Here is a 14,016-nt window from a genome sequence, read left to right as displayed (position 1 = left end):
CATTTTGATACACATTTATAGTTGATGTCGTTCAATCTCACAAATTAATCTACACATTTTCTTATTTTTAATTTTGATTAATGATTTCAGTAATTCTATCCATATGAATTTGGTTTATATCAATTCATTTTTTATCTATTATTATATATTTGTAAATGAAATAAAACTGGTTTATTCACTCTATGATTACTGTATTAATAACAACTTTCTACATTTAAATGATTTGTAAGTTTAACTTTTATAAATGGGTTAATCTCAATTTCAGGTCATTTCACTGTGATCGAGAATCTCCTGATTCTTATCCCTACCAAGAAGCTCTGATGAAGTAAATTCTCAAATAATTAACTATTATTTACACTATGTTCAGATGTGTTGAGGAAACTGACTGTGTCAGTGTTAGGGTAGATGAGTTTGATGTGTATAACGAGTCTTTTGGCTTATCTAAACTATGTTACTCTTCAAATTTAACGGATCTCTATCCCCTATTAAATGGAAGGGTTAGACAATTAATTATTAAAATTCTTTAGGTTTCAGTTAAGGCCAACAGAAGTTCGTTTCTTCAAGTAATTTCTTAGTTTCAGGAGCTTTATCATCTTTATATAACATTAACTTGAATCGCAAAGGTTCGTCTCTTTAGTCTCATCTTTTCCAGGCATTTGTAAACCATCGCAAATTATCGGCACTCTTGAGACTGTTTCCTCCTATTCCGATGCCATCAGTATTTTTTACACACCTTTTTACGTTATTTTTTATATCTTTATACTTTAACATTAATTCTAGTGATAATATTTGATTAGGGGAGTGCAAGAGGTTAAGTTGTGACTTTTTTACTTTAAAGTTTTTAAAACCTAGGACTCCAAACACAGAATTTGACAAGTAAGTTACAAATTTACTCATATTAATAGGAATGTGATAATAAGTAATTCTGCCGAGTTTTGTATTGGAGACCCTATAGGGGTATACTCTGAAGGTGATTTAATGGCACAAAAAATACCTAATAAGTATATTTAGTTTATATTACAAATTAACCAACTATTAAGTCTGTTTACATTGTTTTAAGTGTGTTGCTATTATTGGAGATTAATGTGTGAATTGACAATAATGGAATGACATAAGACTACTGATAATGTTGGTCATCAGGTCCTAGTACTTCAATAGAATCACCAGAACTGTTATCCGGCAAAATAGGATCAGGGACGGTATTGTCCTGTGTAGCACTCTGATCCACAATAGTATATGTAAGATTAGGGGCACCAGGACCATGTGTAACACCGGGATTAACAGTATATGTACGATTAGGGTCGTTAACACCCTGTGTACCAGTGGGGTCGTTAACACCCTGTGTACCAGTGGGGTCATTAACAGTTTGTGAATCATCAATGCCAACATTACTGTGTGTAAAGTTAGGGTCAATACTAGTATGTGCACGATTAGGGTCATCAATATCCTGTGTAACATTGGCGTCAATAAGAGTTTGTGAAGCATCAATGTCAACATTACTGTGTGTAAAATTAGGGTCAAGACTCAGTAAAATATTACCAAGTGCAACGTTATCCAGTGCACTATTATCCAGACTATCAGCATCTCTTGAGCCACTATCAGATTTGACACTAATAGTGGGAGAACCAGTGTCTTTAGCTCTTTCACTTAGAAAATCGCTGAATGCGCCTTCATCTTCTTCATCAACGTCATAGTCATAATCGCCCAGATCTTCGTCATCAAAATCGTCATCGTAGTCATCATCGTAATCGTCGTATGGATCATATTCCTTGTCATAATCGTCGTCCTCATCCTTTAAGTAGCCGTCATCCTTGTCGTAGTTAGGCATATGAATCAGCCTTCTGCACCTTCGAGTATAGTCACTAAACCCGAACAAATTCCTCATTAGTAATGGCAAACAATCTCCAAACACCTATTTACACATTTACAATTACAATGATAATAATTAACTATATAACTGATAACGAAGGCTAAAAGGTGGAGTAATAGTAGAGATATGATGAGCAACCTTTAAACAGTAGATTATGTCACTTTTTTTAGCGTAGCATTTGTAAAGTAGAATTGATGATCTGACGACGTAATTTCCTAAAATGAACCTAATATCATCAGCATTTGTGAGATCATCGGTGTGGAGTGAGTCATTTACACAACGGAGGAAATCCTGAGATTTTCCGTTAATATTAAAAGTCTTTCCCATGCAGTCTGAAACAACTTTTATAAGTGAGCGATTGGCTTCCTTCCTGCCTAGAAGCTCAAGAATCGCCGCCGTTTGACTTTGGTAGTCGTCAAACGGCGTGGAGCCTATTAAGACAGTAGATAGAAGGAAGGCCAAGTATAACACTTTAGACGCGAGCATAGTTTCTGTGTGCGATATCAGTTGTAATTATCGAAGTAAATTAAAATAGAAATTAATTACTGTGTAGGGCAATCTTCTCAACACAAGAAAAGCACGAATCCACAATTATATACAAAATTAAATATAATTTATATTTTAAAAATGTAAGAAAATGGTATTTAATTCAAATTACAAAAATTTACAGATTTTATAATTTCACTAGACAAACTCGATATTGTACACACTACTAGATTTAACCTTCTTCTAATTAGAATTCTTCATATCTTTCAGGCTGAGGCTCCGATCTTACTATACATAATACCAGATTCGGCAAACATTCTCCCATACACTAAGAAATTATCATCAATACATAATTTTATCTATATAATTTTCATAATATATATGTAAAAATGGCATTTAACTGTGTAACAAATGTGTAATGAAAAATACGGATAAAAAGTGTTCATCTTCTGGGCCTTTTTTCATCCTTTTAATGAAAGTTTTACCGGTACAAATGAGATAATCGCCCACGCAGTGAATTAGTTGTGGCGGAGGCACAATTTCAAGGTCAGTAAAACTTGAGTTGATACAAGAAACCAGTTCACCTTTGGTAATTTTACCTCTACTCATGCATACTGAGAGCGATTTTGTTAGAAAAATGTACTTCGTTAATGCTTTCTTATCAGATTCTTCTTCCATGGGTGGATCAATTATTCTCCTAACAGACTCATCTAACATCTTCATTATTTGGTTTTTGCTCATTATTCCTCTTTTAGGGGATCCAGGGGCACTTAATACGGGTATAATACTCCAAAATAGGAGAATTATCCCCCAAATTAACCGGATTCCATACATTATAATAATTTACAAGTGATTTATAATAATTTAAAATGGTTTATAATAATTTACATATGGTTTATACTAATTTACATATGTTTTATAGGTTATTTTTTAAAATCAAAATTTTACTCAACAAATTATGCAAATTATCAGGGCAACGTATAACACACTACCGCCTAACACATTTTCTCCAATTCCCATGAACATATTTTTCATTATATATAAATTAATTTTATAATATTAAAATGTGAAATTTAAATTATAAATTAAATATATATTAAAATCCTATTACTTATCTAATCAGTATGCACATGTATCAGAAAATTTATTTCAGTAGGACTACAACATGAACCCCTCTGAAATTGGAGCTAAAGACCCATTTAATGTTCCTTCAAGTGTTTCTTCTAACTATTCTTATCCCAATCTGAGTTCGTTTCCTGTGTTCATTCCGTATGTTGTCCATCTTGAACCATTACGTCAAGTCCACCGGATCCATATTCAACTTTCTTAGTGTATTATTACCTTTTAATCACATGGATTACCAGTCCCACTCGTTATTTACTATATCACTTCTCCTATTTTACACTATTGTTAATTTACGTCACTATATCTACCACAACAAACATTAATGTTTATCATACCTATGTCAAACCTAATGTATATTAATAATTTTATCAGTTGATAACTTTGTAATGAAAGTATTCACAATTAGCTTGGTGAGAATTAAGATAATCATGCAATAAGTTCACAAGATTAACAATAGCTATGTGAAAGATTAGATAAGTTTGGGTGTTTATAACCCTTTTAAATAATTTACATATAAGTGTAGGGAGCATCGTCCATGCACGTCTTTATCCTTTCCAAATTGTTTCCGAAACACTAAAAATAATGCAAGAGCAAAGAATTACCTTAAAGCACTCGGGTGTGTAGTTGTTAAGGCATGATATAATACACGTCACCACTGCGTCCTTGGCGTATTCAGCTATACAAAGAAGTAGTTTGTGTTCTTCCAGCACCTTTTCTCTGTAAAGACCTGAGATAAAACAGGCCATAAGCTTGTTATCCTCCACTTTCTTCTCCAGACATCTTTTGAACGATTTCTCAATTAACTCCGGTGTATATTTGTACTTGCTAATTAGAAGGTCCAGGGATTCTCCAAAATCCTTATCCTTGAACATACCGTGAAGCGTTGTTTTCACTTCACTATAACCATTAGAACATACTGGAACAACAAATCTCAACAATCCCAATACTATTAAATTCACCCAAATCTTCATCATTTCTATATATTCTATATACAATTGCAATATCTATACTACTATTTTATACTATTATACTAGTAGCTATATACTCTTAATTATACACCATTATTTAGAATATTCTTTAATATATTATACAAGTATATAACTATGAGTAATGTTAATTTGATACCAAAATGTAATCTTAAAATTGAATCAATACTAATTTTAACGGAATACTACTAGTTAATGTTGATCACCAGTAATACAGCGTAAGAACATGGGAATACACTCTCCGAAGCAAGAGAGGCAGTCGAATAATTTCTCGCTTTTGATGTCGTTGTTAAAGCAAAGAGCGGCACAAATGGGTAAATTACAGGTCAAATAATTGCATACACACCTCGGGAGTATTCCTACAAAATCAGATCTTTCGAGATTCCGGTAGGAATAATCCAGCAGTTCACCCTTTCCGAACTTGCGCCTGAGCAGATCCTTTGAGAACCCGGCGATGTCCTCACTGGTTGCGGCGTTAAAAATCTGCGAGAGCCGCTCCAACAAATGCGCTTTGTTTCTGATATGAACCTTAGCGTATGGGTTAGCCTCTAACTTGGTGTCTCTGTCTATTGCAAAAACAGTGGAAGAAACTACCAGAAGCAAAGTGAAATAAAACATTTCATTTATAATTAACTATTGAGCGAAAAATAAAAAATATATAGTATATATGGGGAAGCGGTAGATTCACGCTGCTAGCACTTGATTATGTCAAGAAACTCTTGAACATACACACATTCAAGTTGTACAAGTCTGTAAACCTCGACAATGTTAAATAATGTTCCTTTTACAAATATTTTACAAGCGTTTTCCACATGTGTGTCTCCTAACGACTGATATCCGGACAGCAAAATCTGGAACCCTAACATACAGAATATTATTTTAATTTTTATGAACCTGATTTTAAACATATCATTCCGCTATTAATTAAACATTCTTGAAGTTTTTTTAAAACAAAACACTCCTTCAAAGATATCTAAAAATTCCATTTCAGCTGCTATCCTAGGAAATAATTACCTGGTCAGAATTCATCTGAAAATTGTATATCGAATACTGCTCATCCAGTCCTACATATTGTAAATTTGATAAGGTATAAAAAATTGACGGATATGTCCCCTTTGTGGGTGAATCTGGGCCAGATCCACTTGAAGCGACTGCGACATGAGCTTCATTAAGTCTCTTATGTAAAGTCTTAATATCAGGTGTGATTGAGAATTTGCTCTTTTGGTCATTTACGTTTTTATAGCTAATCTTTACACACACGATATTTAACATTGTAGTACTCATGTATACTCTGAAGTAACAGTACTTTGGTGACTCCTCAAGCTCCTCCACGTGTAATACTACTCCGTTCAAATCGCAAATTTGGCCCAGAAATAACCTTGGTTTCTCACTTTTATTTTTTATCCTCTCAAAATATTCGTCCTCGCTTATATCCTCTGGCACTGAGAGTGATGGGCACTTTTTCAAAATACTCCTGAATATCTCACATCTGTCAACCAAATTCTCTGGAAACTTCACATTACTTTCCAACACATCGAGCTTACTATGAGGTGTGCTTGAAAGCTTTACTGGCTCAAAGTCAAGCTGGTTATCATAGAAAAAGTCAATATTAGTGTGATAGGTTATCATCGTATTAGTCAATACAAATCTCGTCAAAGGCCTCAATACATACGATATCGAATCATCAACCTATAATAACAATATAATACTAATGCAAGTATATTTTGGTTAATATAGGTGATATAGGTTAATGACGCCCATTTATATGAGAATTAACATACGTTGTTTAGAGTAATGGTGAGAAATGATTTAAGGAGGAATTTATGTTGATTAAGGGGAGCGTTTTCATTAAGTACCAAGGCATCCACGACGTACATTGTGTAAACTGTTGATATACTCTCAATTGTTCCTAAACGTAATTTGCATTGTGTAGTATTATGGGAGATTACCTAGAATTTTAGATTCCGGGTTCTGCGTAATTTGAATGTATTCATTTTCAGAAAGTGTAAGACACTTTTTCTCGCAAGTTTCAGGACATTTGTACCAAATCTTATATACCAACGGCAGGTATTTCAATACCACAACCTCAACTCTTGATACTCTTCCTCCTCCAACCACCAAATCTAAAACATATTACACTAATCCTTGTGTATGCGTAAGTGTAAGATATTTGAATACCTTTGATGATGACGTTGGTATGTTTGGGTTGAATTCCTAGTGAGCGTTTAGAAGCTATTGAAATGGAGTTAAAGTTAAGTAAAAGCACAAATTCATCTTTAATTTCATTGAAAATTACGCCCTGGAGGAGTAACTTTGAGCCTGGCCGGACCTTCTTGGATTCAAAGGCCGACTTAATGTGGTTATCCGATAACACTCCCCTGTACACCTCAGCCCCGTCAAACAAATAAACATCAATGCCGTCATATGACTCCACTCTCACTACCACTGGAATATCGGGTGTCGAATCACCTACATCACTCATCAATATAATAATACCACACTACTATAATACTATAAAAATATAGTAACAACGGTTGATACGGTTAAAAATCCTTGTGAGTATGGAATCGTTATGTGAGTTTCCTGTTTTAACAAGTCTTATGAGTTTCCTTATCAAATTTATGGGATTTGGAAGTGGAACATTCATCACCGAATACATCAAATCTCTCGTCTTACACAGTTTATATATCTAATCATTAATATACTCTTGTTAATGATGTAATATGTGTAATAGTGATAGATTACCTTTTTGGTATATCTTTTACACGAAATGAGTGTGAGTAACTTAAATTTATCCCTGAGCCAAGAATCGTCATAAACATGTCGGCGTCTAAAGGGTAAAATATTATCAAAATTTCTGTTAACTTACAAGTTAATATTAGACTTTGATACAATTTTCTTGAAGCAGGACACGATTTCATTAAACCCTCCAACGGTTACATGGTCATTTTGATGAGTGAACAAGAGGTAACTGTACTGTTCAGCATTACTATAGTTTACAAGAAATGGGTTTCCATACTTACGCCACAGTTTAGAAATGACCTCTAATGACATATTAGAGCTATAGTAGTGTGTAAATGTGCAGTGGAGGTTCCAAACATCGGTGTATGAAAGCTTTCCTGAATCCTGCGATGGAAGGTCTGAAATCGTTTCCGCATTGGAGTTGGAATCTGAGTTTGAATCTTCGTAAACGCTAGTGTTTTGCCTAAATGTCTGTTCAGGCTTCAAATTTGGGTTTACATTGAAATTTTGGTTCGACTCCGGAGTCATATTGTTGGCGTTTGTAAATCGAGGCACTGCAGGCTTTAGAGAATCAACTGTTACATCAACGTCATCAAGACCTAAAAGCTTCCTAAACTCCTCAGTCTTCTCGGGGTTAAAGTAATTACACTGTTTACCGGACGCTAGCTTAAACCCCGTTGGTGTTTCAATTGAAGTGGCCCTTGTTGTTGCGATAGAAGTCTGATTAAAACTGTTCAGTGTGTTATTATTTAAATGTGTAATTGAATTAGTGTTTGAAACTTGATTAAGAGGCGATTCATCTGAAAATAGCCAGTGACTGTTTAAAAGATTTTCGTCAGGTTTATATGTTTTTAAAAAAGATGAATCATCGTTTTGTGGATTATTAGTATCAAGCTTTGAGGCTGAGAAGAAACCGAAAGTGCGTTTAGGCTTATTCTCCAAATATTCCTCAGAAATATCATTATTCTCTGAAGGTATATTAGGACGTTTGAAACTATTCGATGCGTATTGAAAACTGTTAAAAGAAGAATCCATAAATTATTAAAAATTATTTATAGTGTCCTTTCCATTTTATACTGTAGAAGAAGTCATAATTTATCGCGAGTATTGGGACTAATGTGTAACTCAACAACAATTAAAATTTATACAGCACATTCTAAAAAGAATAATTACAGAAGATTAAAAACACTTTGAAATAGACACGCGTTACCTGATGTGTAAAATATATATTACAAGGTGTATGTTAATTTAAAATTAAAAAATTAAAAAACACACTGAAATTAGTTAAAATTATGTTACATTAATGATTCGAAATCGTCTTCCTTCAAATTTGACTTAGTATTCTTTTTCGGTGACTTTTCTGACTTTCCGGTACTGGAATCCTGATTCCCAAACTTCATGGGTGATTGTGAAGATTCCAGATTCTGAGTGGAAACCGTCTTAAATCCATGTTTGTCCTTAGTTAACAATTGTGTTTTTGGTATTGAATATTCAACATCTCCAAACTTTTCATAAAAATCATCAACGGTGTCGACTGAGACCGAGTGCGATAATTTAGCGTGAGCCTTGAGGCTTGGAAAATTAAGAAATGCCTGGTTACACCTTTGAACTGTGCAAACAAATATATCCTCGTTTGGGTGTAATTCCTCTACTTTTTCTACTATGGAATCACACCTAATAGGATTATTATTTCTAGTAAAACTAACATTTTACACTTATTTTGAGATTCCACATTATTTATACAGTTTTGACAAAAGACGTGATAACATGGTACCTACAATCATGTTAATTTATTTAATTTTTTAATCTACATTTCTATGCCTGTTGGTGAACGGGACTCCGCAACTGCAAAAAAGACTCCCAGTTAATCTAAATTCTTCACTAGTAAAGTTCTCAGGTCTGTATTCCAACATCGGAATAATAATGTAGAATATATTTTATTTTATTTTTAATTTTTTTAAAGATTAATTCCCCACTGTGTATTACCAACTAACCATTTCATAATATTAATAATATTAATAATTTTATTATAATCATGAACTATGATTATTTGAAGACTTATATGTCCCAAAAGGGTGGATGGGACTTTTCCAACTATTCCAGAAATTCAAGAATTCAAAACTCTATCAACGGTACTTTTTATACTATTATTCATATAATATTAGATTATTCATATAATATTAAATTATGCATATAATACTCATCAAATATATTTGTACAGGTCATAATTATCTGAAAACTGGAACAACGATTTGCGGAGTGATGGGAAAGGATTCAGTGGTTTTGGCAGCCGATACCAGAGCCACTCAGGGTATAATAGTTGCAGATAAGAACTGTTCAAAGCTTCATAAGATATCGGATAACATATACTGCGCAGGCGCAGGAGTTGCGGCTGACCTTGAACACACAACTCTATGGCTTGCAAATAACATTGAACTTCATAGACTAAATACTAAGAAACAACCCAGGGCCCAGATGTGTATATCAATGCTGGTACATGAACTCTTTAAGTATCAAGGATACAAACAATGTGCTCTAATTCTTGGAGGTTTCGATTACACTGGACCTCACCTCTTCTCTGTTTCTCCCCATGGATCTTCAGACTCACTTCCATTCTGTACCATGGGCTCTGGATCCCTAAATGCCATGACAGTTCTCGAACAAAGTAACCAACTACACATTTACAATGCTATGCTATTATTAAATATAATGTATTACTATAGTATTATAATAAATTTATAATTAATCTTGCAGATTATTTTGATGGAATGAGTGTTGAGGAGGCGGTGGAACTGGCGGTAAAGGCAATAAGTGCAGGAATTACCAACGATTTAGGATCGGGCGGAAACGTAGACGTAGTTGTGCTGGATAAAAACGGTTCAAAACACTCGAGAACGTTTAAGAAAGTATGTTCTCGAACCTACGCAGCTCCTGATAATAAGCTAACACCGGGAACCACCGAATACCTCAGAGAACATATTGAACACATTAAAAAACACCTCGTTGTAGATCAAATCGAGGTTGACTAACCTTTTAAAACAATTTATCCATCAATTTACTACTGAATTTAGTGATATGATTTACACATTCCCCATGATATATTTTATACTTGATTCTGCAGTAAATATTATGATAAATTTCAAGAGAATTGATGAAAGGTCAAATTATTCACTTAGGCCCTTTTCCTTTAAGTTAAATCCACTGAAAAGTGGACCTTCCTGTAAAATAAGTGTAGGTAACGTCAGAGATGAGAAAGGGAATCTGACTGGGATCGGAGGCAGGACCTCAGTGATCTCGATTTTAATGTTTTCCTCTGAAACAAAGTCAAAAAATGCTCCAGGGAACTTCCATAAGCCTCACATGGAGGTTTTCGTTCGGCCTTCCTCAGGTATTTCTTCCTTCCTCTTTATTTATCACATTTCTCAGATATTCATGAAATTCTACTCATTATTATAATGGTTTGATAGGTACAATTAAGTCTTCTATTAGAAGTATGGAATGTACATTACTGAAGATAATGCAAAGGTTGGTAAAAGTTGACAAGTTAGGCAAGGTAACACTATCGCTTCGGGTACAAATAATGGAGGATTCTGGAGGACTCTTGTCAGTGTGCATAAACACGCTCATCTTGTGCCTTTACCTGTCTGGAATTGAGATGATTAGTGTGCCATATTCAGTTTCAGTTGGCATTGTTAGACCATCTTCAGACTCTTTAACGGCCGAAGATTTAGTGATTTTGGATCCTACAGACTATGAGATTGTCACTTATTGTTCCACAGCCCTTACTATTCTGTGTGACCCTGAAACTGGTAATTTGTATATCTGTTATTTAATCATGTTTAGGGGAAATTTCACTGATTACAATCGACTCTGGAAGTGGCTTATACGGTCACTCATTACCACTAATCAAGTCATTGGCTCAAAAAGCTGCTGTAAAATATATGGAGGAAGTTGAAAAGTTAAAAGCAGGATCTTAAAACGACTCAATAATACTTTCAGCTAGGATTCTGTTTAATTGCAATACTTTTGTAATTAAGATAAGTTTCAATGTTTTAAAATTTGTATATTATGGTACATTATGGGAATAATGTTATTTTAGGTATAAAACTACAGTTAGTAATAGTATTAGAATAATTTCAATGTAAATGGACAAATGGTAAGTTTACACATCGGTGTCATTTTAGCTCTATTAAATGAGCGGTTTGAAGTGTACAGATGTGTAAAAGTGACACATTGAAAAGGTAAAATGTTGATAATAAGAATCACTTTTAATTAATAGAATTGTAAAAACACTAAAAAGTTGTTTAAAAAACTAGGAAAAAATTGGCACAAAAGTTATAATCAAGGAATATAGTCTAACTTAAGTTTAAATAACTGAATTAGGGGATAACTTATAATCCAAAGAAGAGTGAAGATGAAGTCAATAAAGGTATTGTACAGTGCCATTATTGGGTTTATTGTAATAATCAATGAGTTCTGCCTTGCAGCTGATGATGATGCTGATGGCGGTGCTGATGGTGATACCGGTGGTGATGGTCCTGAATTACCCATTAATAATCCAAATGTACGGATAAGAACAGGGTGTAACTTCTACGAAAACGAGGCTTATGGAGCAACGCCGTTCAGCCAAATAAAGAGGGAGGGAGAACCGTGCACCATAACACTTGATCCGAGAGGAGATACCTTCATGTACGGTTGCGATGGACCATCAGACCCTGTGGATTGCCCTTATCATGTTAAAGCCGACGGGGAGGATAGGGACTTTTTAACGTTATTCAATACGTCCACTGTCACAAACAAGATTAATGAGTTTGATGAGCATCCTCATGTATATCACATTGTCACAGGGGCGTATACAAACCCATTTTCAGTATCATGTGTTTGTAACAAAGCGGATGGAACCACTGAAACAATGATTGTGAAGTCAGGTTTTAAAATGTATGGAATTATTGGCTCATTGCTTCTTGTAGCTGGCATAATGATGAATATTTAAAGTGATTTGTTAAATGTATTCCCCCCAAAACATACATTATATTTTTTCTGTATTTATTGTACATTAATTATTTGTAAAATATTTAATGCCTCGTAACAAAAAGAATAATGAGAAACCAATGGCTTCTTTTCCCAATAATTTCAATAAAAGGGGTCGTAAAAGGCTCAAGGTTGATTTAGAGTCACATGATGACACAGCCTCAATTAACACCGAACCTTCTTCACTTTTCACTGAAGATTCTGCTAAAAACGAAGATAAAAAATTACAAGATTTTACACCTGTTAAATCAGAGTCAGATTCAACAAGTTTTGAGTCAAAATGTGATTTGAAAAGTGAAGTATCAAGTAAAGATAATCTTAAAACTGAGTTATCAACTCAACAAACGGTTAAATCTGAATTATCGCACGAAGAAACGGTTAAATCTGAACTATCAACCAAAGAAAATGTCAAATCTGAATTATTAACTAAAGAAAATTTGAAATCTGAACTATCAACCAAAGAAAAGTTGAAGCGTGATATAATGTCAGTGTTTAAACTATCTTGTGGTCCTGCAAATTATAAAATTGATGTTGATTATTTTGAAGAGAAGTTTGTGCTTAGAACTGCCGATACAGTTCTGCTGCTCTGCCAAAAGCTTAATTTATCTCTTCCGACGCTTTTAACAGCTTTGGTTTATTTACAACTTTATAGGAACTCTAGTAAGTCCTGGATAACCTCTACCAAATTTAATCATGAAAAAAATGGTTTGAACCGGAGAGTAGTTTCAAAATCTGATGAGCAGTTTCTAACTGCTTCCGCCTGTGTGCTTCTGGCTTGGAAGTACAAAGAGGATGAAATCGGACTCTTAAAATCCACCAGGAAGCTGTACGACATCAGCACCACTGTATACAAAATCATCGTTAGCCAAAACTCTAAATTCACCTCAACCCCTTCCGTTTCTTCCTGGATGTTACAGGATGATGGAGAAGTTAGTTTTTTAAAGCAATCTAGATTATATTTTAACTATATTATAAATATATATAAACTACTGAATAACTTAGTGTAAACTAGGTTATAAAATTGCTTAGGAGATAAAGAATTTAAAATCGCAAATTCTTGATCGTGAGAATCAACTACTACACTCACTTGACTACTTTATCGGACCAATTCCACTACCAGATTCAGTTTGTTTATTTTTTAATATTTTCTAGTTAGTAGGACCTTATGTCAGGCTTTTCCTAGTCTCGGTTTCAAATGAGTTCACTGAACTTCAATCGTACGCTAAAAAGCTCCAGGAGGTTGTAAGGCTACTTGTAATTGACATTTACAAGACTCAAATGTGCATAAACTACACGCCCAACGAACTCGTTGCAATTTCAATAATCAAAGCCTCCTGCTTATTATCTTTTGTTGATGAGAATTTTGATATCTTCAAGTTTAACTTTGAAGGTGATAATTTCCACCAGAAATCTCGAGGTACTAGTATAATATTTTACATATAATATACTAGTAGAGTATCTACTACTACTGTGTATACTAATCGTGTATAATAATTTTAATTTAATGAAATTTGCAGAAATTGAGAATAAACTTGAGAAGTTCCTCTCATCAGTTGGAGATGACGGACTCGAGTAAGTTAACCTTAATTTTATCTTTTTTAGCCCAAATCGAATCATCTCTGGACTAATTCACGCACAAAAATACACTAGGATTTTTAAACACTACTCTAAATAATTTTAACGCTTACGCTCTAACAATTTGTATTGAGTTCAATAGAATTTAATCCACTTAAAATTTCTTTAAAAATAATATAATAAACTTTATATAGAGTAATT

The 14,016-nt window shown here is 33.9% G+C and overlaps 11 protein-coding genes across 11 annotated transcripts; 5 read left to right on the top strand and 6 right to left on the bottom strand.

Annotated features, from left to right (window-relative positions):
• Positions 1-25: 25 nt before the first annotated feature.
• TpMuguga_01g00915 (uncharacterized protein) lies at positions 26-1,015 on the top strand. Its single transcript, XM_061305104.1, has 8 exons — positions 26-225; positions 266-325; positions 368-497; positions 528-549; positions 576-623; positions 653-718; positions 798-876; positions 906-1,015. Exons 1-8 carry the CDS (start codon positions 104-106, stop codon positions 1,009-1,011), a joined length of 633 nt encoding a protein of 210 aa, XP_061161675.1. The 5' UTR covers positions 26-103; the 3' UTR covers positions 1,012-1,015.
• TpMuguga_01g00914 (uncharacterized protein) lies at positions 1,007-2,428 on the bottom strand. The gene is made up of 2 exons (XM_761342.2): positions 2,009-2,428; positions 1,007-1,912 (listed from the first exon to the last, which is right to left on the bottom strand). The coding sequence occupies exons 1-2, from the start codon at positions 2,354-2,356 to the stop codon at positions 1,118-1,120; spliced, it is 1,143 nt and encodes a 380-aa protein (XP_766435.1). The 5' UTR covers positions 2,357-2,428; the 3' UTR covers positions 1,007-1,117.
• Positions 2,429-2,500: 72 nt separating this feature from the next.
• On the bottom strand, positions 2,501-3,313 carry TpMuguga_01g00913 (putative integral membrane protein). The gene is made up of 2 exons (XM_761341.2): positions 2,786-3,313; positions 2,501-2,684 (listed from the first exon to the last, which is right to left on the bottom strand). Exons 1-2 carry the CDS (start codon positions 3,188-3,190, stop codon positions 2,604-2,606), a joined length of 486 nt encoding a protein of 161 aa, XP_766434.1. The 5' UTR covers positions 3,191-3,313; the 3' UTR covers positions 2,501-2,603.
• A 168-nt stretch (positions 3,314-3,481) lies between these two features.
• On the bottom strand, positions 3,482-4,466 carry TpMuguga_01g00912 (uncharacterized protein). The gene is made up of 2 exons (XM_761340.2): positions 4,084-4,466; positions 3,482-4,054 (listed from the first exon to the last, which is right to left on the bottom strand). The coding sequence occupies exons 1-2, from the start codon at positions 4,453-4,455 to the stop codon at positions 3,989-3,991; spliced, it is 438 nt and encodes a 145-aa protein (XP_766433.1). The 5' UTR covers positions 4,456-4,466; the 3' UTR covers positions 3,482-3,988.
• A 140-nt stretch (positions 4,467-4,606) lies between these two features.
• Positions 4,607-5,132, bottom strand: TpMuguga_01g00911 (uncharacterized protein). Its single transcript, XM_761339.2, has one exon. The coding sequence runs from the start codon at positions 5,083-5,085 to the stop codon at positions 4,660-4,662; it is 426 nt and encodes a 141-aa protein (XP_766432.1). The 5' UTR covers positions 5,086-5,132; the 3' UTR covers positions 4,607-4,659.
• Position 5,133: 1 nt separating this feature from the next.
• On the bottom strand, positions 5,134-8,380 carry TpMuguga_01g00910 (uncharacterized protein). The gene is made up of 9 exons (XM_761338.2): positions 7,337-8,380; positions 7,213-7,297; positions 7,009-7,156; positions 6,646-6,936; positions 6,417-6,590; positions 6,249-6,376; positions 5,482-6,156; positions 5,362-5,440; positions 5,134-5,326 (listed from the first exon to the last, which is right to left on the bottom strand). Exons 1-9 carry the CDS (start codon positions 8,242-8,244, stop codon positions 5,160-5,162), a joined length of 2,655 nt encoding a protein of 884 aa, XP_766431.2. The 5' UTR covers positions 8,245-8,380; the 3' UTR covers positions 5,134-5,159.
• Positions 8,381-8,456: 76 nt separating this feature from the next.
• TpMuguga_01g00909 (uncharacterized protein) lies at positions 8,457-9,145 on the bottom strand. The gene is made up of 3 exons (XM_761337.2): positions 9,021-9,145; positions 8,916-8,983; positions 8,457-8,883 (listed from the first exon to the last, which is right to left on the bottom strand). Exons 1-3 carry the CDS (start codon positions 9,120-9,122, stop codon positions 8,505-8,507), a joined length of 549 nt encoding a protein of 182 aa, XP_766430.1. The 5' UTR covers positions 9,123-9,145; the 3' UTR covers positions 8,457-8,504.
• A 24-nt stretch (positions 9,146-9,169) lies between these two features.
• PSMB7 (Proteasome subunit beta type-7) lies at positions 9,170-10,279 on the top strand. The gene is made up of 3 exons (XM_761336.2): positions 9,170-9,341; positions 9,431-9,874; positions 9,964-10,279. Exons 1-3 carry the CDS (start codon positions 9,245-9,247, stop codon positions 10,236-10,238), a joined length of 816 nt encoding a protein of 271 aa, XP_766429.2. The 5' UTR covers positions 9,170-9,244; the 3' UTR covers positions 10,239-10,279.
• On the top strand, positions 10,266-11,186 carry TpMuguga_01g00907 (3' exoribonuclease domain 1 protein; the record flags this gene model as incomplete). Its single annotated transcript, XM_761335.2, has 3 exons — positions 10,266-10,597; positions 10,677-11,018; positions 11,053-11,186. Exons 1-3 carry the CDS (start codon positions 10,285-10,287, stop codon positions 11,184-11,186), a joined length of 789 nt encoding a protein of 262 aa, XP_766428.2. The 5' UTR covers positions 10,266-10,284.
• Positions 11,187-11,623: 437 nt separating this feature from the next.
• TpMuguga_01g00906 (putative integral membrane protein) lies at positions 11,624-12,207 on the top strand (the record flags this gene model as incomplete). The annotated part of the gene is made up of 1 exon (XM_061305103.1): positions 11,624-12,207. One exon carries the CDS (start codon positions 11,624-11,626, stop codon positions 12,200-12,202), a length of 579 nt encoding a protein of 192 aa, XP_061161674.1. The 3' UTR covers positions 12,203-12,207.
• Positions 12,208-12,229: 22 nt separating this feature from the next.
• TpMuguga_01g00905 (uncharacterized protein) lies at positions 12,230-14,006 on the top strand. Its single transcript, XM_761333.2, has 5 exons — positions 12,230-13,169; positions 13,270-13,365; positions 13,393-13,657; positions 13,758-13,812; positions 13,843-14,006. Exons 1-5 carry the CDS (start codon positions 12,288-12,290, stop codon positions 13,913-13,915), a joined length of 1,371 nt encoding a protein of 456 aa, XP_766426.2. The 5' UTR covers positions 12,230-12,287; the 3' UTR covers positions 13,916-14,006.
• The last annotated feature ends 10 nt before the right edge of the window (positions 14,007-14,016 follow it).

Source organism: Theileria parva, chromosome 1 (assembly GCF_000165365.1).
Source record: "Theileria parva strain Muguga chromosome 1, complete sequence, whole genome shotgun sequence".
NCBI classification, from domain to species: domain Eukaryota; phylum Apicomplexa; class Aconoidasida; order Piroplasmida; family Theileriidae; genus Theileria; species Theileria parva.
The sequence above is the reverse complement of the archived record's forward strand: the minus strand, read 5'-3'. Positions and strand labels throughout refer to the sequence as shown.

Coding starts and splice junctions, on each gene's coding strand:
- TpMuguga_01g00915 (XM_061305104.1), top strand. CDS start 104: ATGAATTTGGTTTATATCAATTCATTTTTTATCTATTATTATATATTT. Junction 226..265: donor TTTCTACATTTAAATGATTT/GTAAGTTTAACT, acceptor TCTCAATTTCAG/GTCATTTCACTGTGATCGAG. Junction 326..367: donor TACCAAGAAGCTCTGATGAA/GTAAATTCTCAA, acceptor CACTATGTTCAG/ATGTGTTGAGGAAACTGACT.
- TpMuguga_01g00914 (XM_761342.2), bottom strand. CDS start 2,356: ATGCTCGCGTCTAAAGTGTTATACTTGGCCTTCCTTCTATCTACTGTC. Junction 1,913..2,008: donor ACATAATCTACTGTTTAAAG/GTTGCTCATCAT, acceptor ATGTGTAAATAG/GTGTTTGGAGATTGTTTGCC.
- TpMuguga_01g00913 (XM_761341.2), bottom strand. CDS start 3,190: ATGTATGGAATCCGGTTAATTTGGGGGATAATTCTCCTATTTTGGAGT. Junction 2,685..2,785: donor AAGATGAACACTTTTTATCC/GTATTTTTCATT, acceptor ATAATTTCTTAG/TGTATGGGAGAATGTTTGCC.
- TpMuguga_01g00912 (XM_761340.2), bottom strand. CDS start 4,455: ATGATGAAGATTTGGGTGAATTTAATAGTATTGGGATTGTTGAGATTT. Junction 4,055..4,083: donor ACACACCCGAGTGCTTTAAG/GTAATTCTTTGC, acceptor CATTATTTTTAG/TGTTTCGGAAACAATTTGGA.
- TpMuguga_01g00911 (XM_761339.2), bottom strand. CDS start 5,085: ATGTTTTATTTCACTTTGCTTCTGGTAGTTTCTTCCACTGTTTTTGCA.
- TpMuguga_01g00910 (XM_761338.2), bottom strand. CDS start 8,244: ATGGATTCTTCTTTTAACAGTTTTCAATACGCATCGAATAGTTTCAAA. Junction 6,591..6,645: donor TACCAACGTCATCATCAAAG/GTATTCAAATAT, acceptor AATATGTTTTAG/ATTTGGTGGTTGGAGGAGGA. Junction 6,377..6,416: donor CCCGGAATCTAAAATTCTAG/GTAATCTCCCAT, acceptor AATTACGTTTAG/GAACAATTGAGAGTATATCA.
- TpMuguga_01g00909 (XM_761337.2), bottom strand. CDS start 9,122: ATGTTGGAATACAGACCTGAGAACTTTACTAGTGAAGAATTTAGATTA. Junction 8,984..9,020: donor TCACCAACAGGCATAGAAAT/GTAGATTAAAAA, acceptor ACATGATTGTAG/GTACCATGTTATCACGTCTT. Junction 8,884..8,915: donor TCTCAAAATAAGTGTAAAAT/GTTAGTTTTACT, acceptor TAATCCTATTAG/GTGTGATTCCATAGTAGAAA.
- PSMB7 (XM_761336.2), top strand. CDS start 9,245: ATGAACTATGATTATTTGAAGACTTATATGTCCCAAAAGGGTGGATGG. Junction 9,342..9,430: donor AATTCAAAACTCTATCAACG/GTACTTTTTATA, acceptor ATATTTGTACAG/GTCATAATTATCTGAAAACT. Junction 9,875..9,963: donor CATGACAGTTCTCGAACAAA/GTAACCAACTAC, acceptor TTAATCTTGCAG/ATTATTTTGATGGAATGAGT.
- TpMuguga_01g00905 (XM_761333.2), top strand. CDS start 12,288: ATGCCTCGTAACAAAAAGAATAATGAGAAACCAATGGCTTCTTTTCCC. Junction 13,170..13,269: donor TGTTACAGGATGATGGAGAA/GTTAGTTTTTTA, acceptor AAAATTGCTTAG/GAGATAAAGAATTTAAAATC. Junction 13,366..13,392: donor CAATTCCACTACCAGATTCA/GTTTGTTTATTT, acceptor AATATTTTCTAG/TTAGTAGGACCTTATGTCAG.